Below are 9,188 nucleotides of genomic sequence, written 5' to 3'. Positions count from 1 at the left end.
CAGCTGGTTAGACGACCCATCCACCTAGAGCACCCAACGAAAATCATCCCCGGCCTTCTACACTGTTTCAGAAGATAGCTCGACCACAAAGTCAGCGAAGATTTGCCCCTTGATCGGTCCCCGGGGCTCATACTTGATGTCGAATTCCGACAACTCCACCGCCCATTTCACCATCCTCCCAGCTACATCCGGTTTTTTCAAAACCTTCTGGATGGGTAAGTCAGTCATTACCAACACTGTAAAGCTCTGGAAGTAATGGCGCAGCCTCCTTGTCGAAAATACAACCGCCAACGCCGCCTTCTCTAAGGCCTGATACCTCACTTTTGGGCCCTGCAACACCTTGCTAACAAAATAGATGGGTTTCTGGACTTGATCTTGATCCTGGACAAGCACCGCACTTATCGCCCTCTCGGTTATGGTAAAATATAACCTGAGGGCGTTGCCACTTGAGGTTTGCACAGAACCGGCGGGCTCGCCAAGTACTCTTTGAGCTTCACAAAAGCTTCTTCACACTCCTTCGTCCAGACAAACCTGTTATTCCTCTTCAAGCATTGGAAGTACGAGTGGCCCTTCTCTCCACTCGCAGATACGAATCGAGACAGAGCGGCCATCCGGCCCGTGAGCTGTTGCACCTCCTTTACAGTGGCAGGAGTCCTCATCGCCAGAATGGCGGCACATTTGTCGGGGTTTGCCTCGATTCCCCTCTCCGACAAGAGAAATCCCAGAAATTTTCCTGCCTCCACGCCGAAAATACACTTCCCAGGATTTAGTTTCAGCTTGTACCTGGCTATTGTAAGGAACAACTCTTCCAGATCAGTGACGTGCCTGCTCTTTTCCAGAGATGTTACGATCATGTCGTCAACATATGCCTGCACATTCCTCCCGAGCATAGGGGCGAGCACCTTGTCCATTAGCCTCTGGTACGTGGCCCCCGCATTCTTCAGCCCGAAAGGCATCACCTTGTAGCAATAACATGACTTTCCGTCATGAAAGTAGTCTTCTCCTCATCCATGGGATGCATTTTAATCTGGTTGTATCCTGAGAAGGCATCCAAGAAGTTGAGCAACTTACACCCTGACGCACTGTCTACCAGGGCATCTATACTTGGCAAAGGATAAGAATCCTTTGGACAGGCCTTATTCAGATCTGTGAAGTCAACACACATCCGCCATTTCCCACTGCTCTTCTTGACCAGAACGACGTTGGCGAGCCATTCTGGATATTGGATCTCCCTGATATGGCCTGCTGTAAGGATTTTATGTGTTTCGTCCTTGATCGCCTGTCTCTTTTGCTCGTTGAACTTTCTCCTTCTCTGGAGGATTGGCCTGACCTGGGGATCCATTGCTAAACGATGACACAAGAAATCGGGGTCAATCCCCGGCATGTCTGAAGCAGACCATGCAAATGCATCCAGGTGTCTACTTATCACCTTGGCGATCTAGTCTTGTGTCTCGCTGTCTAAGGTTTTCCCCAGTTTAAATGTCTTGCTGTTGATCTTCTTCTCAAGCCACTCCTCCACCGGCTGAGGCCTCTTCTCGCTGGCGATCAGCGCTCTCGCAATACCTGACTCCCTGGCGGTCTCCGGGCAGTTTCTCTCTTCCTCCACCCGAGCGGCGCTCTCGGACCTCGCCTCGATATCCTCCATTGGCACATTGCCCTCGACGACCACCTTCAACGCTATATCCACAACTTGCCGGTTTTCCTGCTAAGGCTCCACACCAGGGGCGGCGTTGTGGTTACGTGGCATACAGATCTCTTGTTCTTGAGGCTGTTTTCATAGCACTTCTTCGCCTCCTTTTGGTCAGAACAGATGGTGATAATCATCCCTTCCATTGATGGTAGCTTGACCTTCATGTGCCTTGTTGAAGGCACAAATCCTGTCCTGTTGAGCGTTGGCCTTCCCAACAGGATGTTGTATGCCGATGGAGCGTTCACGACAAGGTACCTGATCTTCTCTGTGCGCGAGGCCAAGCCATTTGTGAACGTCGTCCTTAACTCAATGTACCCCCTTACCTCCACTTGATCACCGACAAAACCGTACAAGCAGCCCCCATATGGCCTCAGCTAGTCAGAGGATAACTGTAACTTTTCAAAAGTCGGCCAAAACATCACATCTGTCGAGCTTCCTTGATCGACCAACACTCGATGGACTGTGCTTCCCGCTGTAACAAGCGAGATTACAATAGGGTCATTGTCATGAGGCACGACATCCCTAAGGTCTTCTTTGGTGAACGTGATGTCCACATCGGGTGAGTGATCCTCAAAGACCTCCACTGACATCACAGACCTTGCATACTTCTTTCGCTGCGATGCAGTACACCCACCACCCGAGAATCCACCAACTATGGTGTGGATCTCGTCGTGCATGGGTACTTCGTGCTGCTGTCCCTCACTGCCCGCCGATTGTGAGCCTGATGATTGGCCCGCTTGCTTCTCCAGCAAGTAATCCTTCAAGAACCCACATTTGACCAACTCGACGAGTTGGTATCCCAAAGCCAAACATGAGTTGATAGAGTGGCCAAAGCTCTTGTGGAACTCACACCACGCGTCCGGTTTTGGTCCCAACACCTTATTTGTCGTCTTTTCAGGCACTTTGAGCCTGGCAGCAATGTTCGGGATGGCGATCAGGTCAGCTAACCCCATCACGAACTCATACCTTGGCGAGCGATTGGGCTCTCTAGGCCGCCCTGGGCCCTTTCCCTTGCTCTTCTTTGGATCGTAAGGATGATGCATCCTTTGACCCTTCTTCCCTGCCGCGGCCTCCATCACCCTCTGCGGCTGGATCCTCGTCTGAGCGCGGGACTTAGCTGGGGCCATATTTCCCCTTTTCACGGAGACTTCGCTCTCAGCGGCGATGTGAGCCACGACACGTCGCCGGATTTCAGTGAACATGGCGGGGTGACTCCTGATAAGCGATTCACTAAAAGGCCCAGGCAACACGCCCTTTTTGAAGGCATGTACAAACATTTCTTCATCCTTGCTTGGAAAGTGGACTATCTGAGCTCCAAATCTGTTCAAGAAATCCTTCAAGGACTCCCCTTGGTACTGCCTCACGTCGAACAGATCGTAAGACACCAACGGCGGTGCCTTGTTCACTATGTACTGTTCAACAAACATCTTGGAAAACTGCTGAAACGTGGTAATGTGGCCAGTAGGTAAACTGACGAACCAGTCCAATGCTGTTCCACTGAGAGTGCTCATGAACACCTTGCAGTAGACCGCGTCTGACCCTCCTGAGAGCATCATTTGAGTGTGAAACGCCGTGAGGTGAGCCTCAGGGTCCTCCACCCGGTTGAAAGATGATTTCACCGCTATCGTATTTGCAGGGACCACCGTGTCCATGATCTCCTGAGAAAATGGCATAGGAAAGCTACGCGGTGGGGATGGGGGTGCAGATTTGTCCCCAATCTCACGCTCCTCCCGTCCCTGAAGAGCTTTACGTAGCTCTTCGTTGATTCTGTTGAGCTCTTCATTCCTAGCCTGTGAGGCCACCAGCGCCTCGTGCATTCTTTCTTGTTCAGAACGTGATGCAGCTACGTTCTCTTGCAACGTACTCATCATCTCCATCACCTACGTCATAGACACAGCATCCTCTTCGTTTGACGGCGCGACTGAACTTGAAAACACAAGATGGCGCCTCTGCGGCCGGTGGCGCTCCGACGCTCAAGTCAGTGAGAAGAACACCCAAAAACTGAGAGAAAACTATACTCTGTAGAACCGTACTAAAGTGCACTCAACCTAAAACAATGAGCCGTAATGAAAACGTACCTCTACAAATTCTGTTAAGTTTACCTTTATAGCTAGGTTTTTTCTCTCTCCAGGCAGTTACGCTTTGGATGCGTGGCTCGCATCCAACCCTGCACGTGTCATCATCTGGGCTGGGGTAGCAGGTAGCAGCCAGCCCTACACGTGTCATCATCTGGCGGGGGTAACTTGAGCGTCACTTCTATGTAGTATCCAACCCTACACGTGTCATCATCTAGGTTGGAGCAACAGGTAGCATCCAACCCTACATGTGTCGTCATCTGGGTTGGGGTAACTTGAGCGCCATTTCTACGTAGCATGCAGTTGTGCGACCAAGTCTCCTACTCAAGGTGTAACCTAGCACGCAACACGCTCTGGAACGCCACCTGACAAGGCGAGTATCGGATGCAACAAAGTACACCATCTCTGTGATACTACTTGTCGCAGGTGCCACCTTCCCCTTCGCCACACCATGCACGTTCTAACTGAGAGGAACTCGCCATCGACGAACGTCCACTCTGGGAATCTTGTCGACGAGGAGCAAGCTGTTTACTCCAACCCATTTAACCTTCACGCCTCATGCTGACGTAACGATCATCTTTACTGAATTCACATGCTTGAACTTCCTCGCCTGAACCCCCAATCAGCTACAACTAAGTTTACTGGGAAGTCCGGCGATGTGCTTCTTGCGGCGATGCCTGACCACCTGATCTTCCATTATCTAATACGTCGATGACACACAAACCCAACGACAACCGACTACGTACACTGCAGAACGCCACTTCCACGAGCGGCGACTATGCTTACTTCTGAACCATTCGTCTTTCTCTTGTCCACGTGTTCTGCTGGGCACGCCCCACATAGTCACATGCTAGACACGTCATCACACCCGATGACCTGGTCGGTACACCTTCTTTTAAGTCATTTAACGTATATAAATTCTTTCATCCCACTCTAAGTTTTGTTGACTTATTTGGCGCGATTTTGTATAAAAATATAATTATATAATTAAATATATATATAAATATATATATATATATGTAAATGTAAATGTGAATAAGAAAATAAAAAAAATACAAATGAAATATTAATATATAAGAAATAAACATTAGCATGTATGAATAAATAAAAACACTATACATACTAAAATTAATATAAACAATGGATAAAGACATGTTATAAGAGGATTCATCCTAAAAGACGAATAACTTGAATTTAATTATTTTGCATGTTAACCTCTGCTTCAAAAACAATTTTATCGCTTTTTTTTAAATCATTTAACCTACAAAAATTGTTCCATCTCGCTCCAAATTTTGTTGATTTAATTAACACGTTTTCCTTTACTACTATATATAAAAATATAATATATATATATATATGTGTGTGTGTGTGTCTAATTGTAAATGAAAAATTAAAAAAAAATTACAAATATATAAGAAATAATCATTAGTATATGCGAATAAATAAAAAAAACTAAACATACTAAAATTAATATAAACAATCCATGAAAATAAATAATACACAAAAATAAATAATTTAAGTATAACAAACTGACAAAACTTTTGAGGACCTGATGACCTGACGCTCATAAATAATACACAAAAATAAATAATTTAAGACACTTAGGGTACTGAATCTCCCTGATGTGGCCAGCCCTCAGCAGTTTCTATGTTTCTTCTCTGATGACCTGACACCTCTCCTCGTTGAAATTTCGTCTTCTTTGGCGTACAGGTCGGACCTGGGGGTCCATGGTGAGACGATGACACAGGAAGTCAAGATCTATACCAGGCATGTCAGAGGTAGACCACGCAAAAGCATCAAGGTGTCGTATTGTGACCTCGACAATCTGATCTTGTCGCTGTTGGCCTATGGATTTACCAAGCTTGAACATCTTCCCACCGATCTCCCTATTCAACATGTCTTTGACAGGTTCGGGCTGCCTCTCCCAGGCGATCTCTGCGCGGGTGACCCCTTCTTCCCTTGGAGGCTGAGTGGTAACAATGAACACTCCTCTCTTCGTCTTGAGGCTATTTTCGTAACACTTCTTAGCCTATTTTTTGATTAGACTTAATGGTGATCATCGTACCCTCAAGGGAAGGCAGCTTCATCTTCATGTGCCTTGTAGAGGCCACCGCTCCAATCTTGTTCAAAGCAAGCCTGCCCAAAAGTATATTATAGGCTGATTGAGCGTTAACAACGAGGTACCTGATGTTCGTGGTACGCGAGATTGTGCTATTCGTGAAGGTCATCCTCAGCTCTATGTTCCCGCGCACCTCCACCTGGTCTCCAGCGAAACCATACAAGCATCTGGTATAAGGCCTCAACTGGTTTGAAGACAACTATAACTTGTTGAAGGTCGACCAGAACATCACATCGACCAAACTTCCCTGGTCCATGAGAACGCGATGCACCCTCCTCCCTGCGGTTACTACTGAAATTACCACTGGATCGTTGTCGTGTGAGACGACGTCCTGGCGGTCGACCTTGGTGAAGACGAGGTCGACATCGGGAGTATTATCTACCTCCTGTACCTCCACTGTCATCACCTCTCGCGCGTACTTCTTCCGCTAGGAGGCAGTGCATCCTCCTTCTGAAAATCCTCCAGAGATGGTGTTGATTTCACCATGAATGGGCACCTCGTGCCCTTGACCCATCCCTGCGGCCACCAACGCCTGATCTTACTGCGGCTCCTAGAGGTAGTCCTTCAAGAAGCCGCTTTTTACTAACTCGTCCAATTGGTGCGCCAGGGCCAAGCAATTGCGTATGGGGTGGCCATATGCTTGGTGGAATTCACACCAAGCGTTCTTGTTAGGCCCCATCTTTCTGTCTCTCTTGGGGGGCATCTTCAATCTTGCCGCTATGTTAGGAATAACGATCAACTTCTTGAGCTCTACACGAAAATTATGCTTTGGAGGAAGGTCCCTTCGCGTGCGCGTCCCCTTCTAGGGCTTTTCGTAGGGTTGCTACTTCCCCGCGCCCTTCTTCTCTATGGTCGCCTCGTGCACCCTCATGGGCTGAGGTCGACTTGTTGCTCGAGGTCGGACAGGACCGACGAGACCACGATTCTCTGTGACTTGATCGTCCGCAGCGATGTGCGCCAAAGCCCGACGCCTGATCTAGTAGAACGTTTTTGGGTAGAACCTTAACAGTGATTCACTGAAGGGTCCTGACAACATTCCCTTGATGAAGGCGTGCACCGTCATGGCCTCATCTGTGGCTTTCAACCGCACTACCTGGACTCTAAACCTGTTCAAGAACTCCTTTAAGGACTCTCCCTGATACTGTTTAATGTCAAAGACATCATAAGAGATTCGAGTGGGGGCCCTGTTAACGAGGTATTGTTTTCTGAACAACGTCGCGAACTGGTCGAAGGTAGTGATGTGTCCGTCAGGGAGGCTGACGAACAATTCCAACGCCGCGCCTGCCAATGTGCTCATAAGCAGCTTGCAACACACAGCGTCAGACCCCCCCTGTGAGCATCATCTGGGTGTGGAATGTCGTGAGATGAGCCTCTGCGTCCTCTACACCTGTGAAGGTGACCTTCGGGCCCAGAGATGTGGTTGGCAACGCTATATCATAATCGCCTGAGAGAACGACATGGGGCATGCCCTAAGTGGTATGGGTGGGACACGCTCTTCCACTGCGCGCTCCCCCGCTTGATGTAAATCTCTGCGCAGTTCCTCATTGGTTCTGCGCAGTTCTTCATTGTCCACCTATGATCTAGCTATTTCAACCCTAAATTCTGCTACCGCCTCTTGGAAGGCGCGATGGTCTCCATGAGTTGTTGCATGGTGACGTTGTCCCCTCCAAGGGGCACGACACCCGCGGCTACAATAGATTATTGCCTCGTACTCCTCATATCGTTGGTAAAAACTCTTAACACGATTGCGAGTGGGACCTTGTTTTATCGGGCCCCACGGTGGGCACCAAATGTTCTCGTCGGTTTACTCGCTTCGCCGGTTGACTCGAACGGTAGCCTTTGGCCCTCCTAACTCCGCTTGAGAATCGTACTTCCTTGATCGAAGAATCTCTCACCTGTAAAGACAAAGGGCGCCTTGACGACCGTTTGCACTCCGACATTCAAGTTAAGCGTATGAAGTAGTTTCAGTCTTAGAAACTGTGTAGGGTTTTTAGCACCCTTTATATAGGTTGAAACGAGGGTTTACCTTTGTTCTGTTACCCATGTCTAGGGTTCCTTGGAGAATGTCCCTGCGCCGCTATTTCACAATCTTAGCGTAATTTGGCACATAAAACTTCCCTTAACTGGAGTGCAACGACTAACAAAATGGCTGCCTAGGTACCAACTTGTGCACCAAATCACTGGGGCCATCTATTGCGTGGGTCCTAAGTATTCACGTGCAATGCATGCAGCTTCCCTTGGAGACCCTAACCCTAATGGGCCTTAGTGCCTTCAAAGGCTATTCACTCGTGTCGCGCCTGAATGTGCCTCCAAGGGTTATTCACCTTATTTAATGTTTTCAACTGATAACTGTGTAATTCTGGGACCCACCTTATGTGACCTAATATAATTGTTCAGACCGTCGATGTCCGATCTCTCCCTCTTCTGGCGAGGTTTGATGTCGATCTCCAATGTCGAGGTTCATGATATCGATGTTTGAAGACTGACCAACACCCTGATACGTGTATCTGGGGCCTACCTTACGTGGCCCATCTCTGCTATCAGGCATCGGTGTACGATGTATGAGGTCAGTCAGTGGAGTCGATGACCGAGGACTAGTCGGGACAATTATCAATCCCGCAACAACAGTCAACATATATTTTGCCAACTTTCATCCAACATGGTCACACTAATGGCAAAGGATAGAATTTTCCTTGACTGTTGATACTTACAAAAGTATTTGGTTTCACATAAATCCACCCAATCATATCCTAAACGTAAGGGAGAGTCAATCTCTGCTTGTTTTGCTGCAAGGTCTTCAACACTTTTGACGGCTGTTAACATATTTAGTTTGTCTGTTTTAAGTTATTGGGCTTTGCTTGTTTAACCCAACTTTCCGTTTCTGTTTTAGCTAGGTCTTAGTCTTTTTCTTATATATTGATGTGAGTTGATTTTAGATTTAGCCATTTTAGATATGACACTTTACTTAGGATTGAGATTTTATCAATTATATGGTGAGAACCCAAAGAAGATCCCCACTGGACACGAACTTAACCAAGTGGTTAAGTAAGTGTGAAGGTTCAGTTCTAGAGGACAAAGGAAAAATACAAGTATATGGTGATTAATGATGAAGGGCGAAATTTAAATGAACATGGAAGGAAACATAAAAGCATGGTATAAACTGAGTTGACAATGGAGAAAAAACAAGAACATAAGAACACAAAGATACATGGAGTAATGGAAAAATGGAAGAGATGAAGGAAGGAAAAGCTTATGTGATGGAAGAGAGTTGCTCACACCACTTGGAGTGTGGTCTTCCTCCAAG

General features: G+C 47.4%; 1 protein-coding gene across 1 annotated transcript; it reads right to left on the bottom strand.

Annotated features, from left to right (window-relative positions):
* Positions 1–2,064: 2,064 nt before the first annotated feature.
* LOC137833949 (uncharacterized) lies at positions 2,065–3,567 on the bottom strand. Its single transcript, XM_068642019.1, has 2 exons — positions 3,116–3,567; positions 2,065–3,010 (listed from the first exon to the last, which is right to left on the bottom strand). The coding sequence occupies exons 1-2, from the start codon at positions 3,565–3,567 to the stop codon at positions 2,065–2,067; spliced, it is 1,398 nt and encodes a 465-aa protein (XP_068498120.1).
* Between the last annotated feature and the right edge of the window lie 5,621 nt (positions 3,568–9,188).

The sequence above is a fragment of the Phaseolus vulgaris genome, chromosome 5 (assembly GCF_000499845.2).
Source record: "Phaseolus vulgaris cultivar G19833 chromosome 5, P. vulgaris v2.0, whole genome shotgun sequence".
Classification (NCBI taxonomy): domain Eukaryota; kingdom Viridiplantae; phylum Streptophyta; class Magnoliopsida; order Fabales; family Fabaceae; genus Phaseolus; species Phaseolus vulgaris.
This window is presented reverse-complemented; position numbering and strand designations above follow the sequence as displayed.

Excerpts from the sequence above, each read along its gene's own strand:
- LOC137833949 (XM_068642019.1), bottom strand. The coding sequence starts at position 3,567 with ATGGAGATGATGAGTACGTTGCAAGAGAACGTAGCTGCATCACGTTCT. Across the intron at positions 3,011-3,115 it reads TTTCAGCAGTTTTCCAAGAT|ATTTGGAGCTCAGATAGTCC; the intron begins GTTTGTTGAACA and ends TTTCTTGAACAG.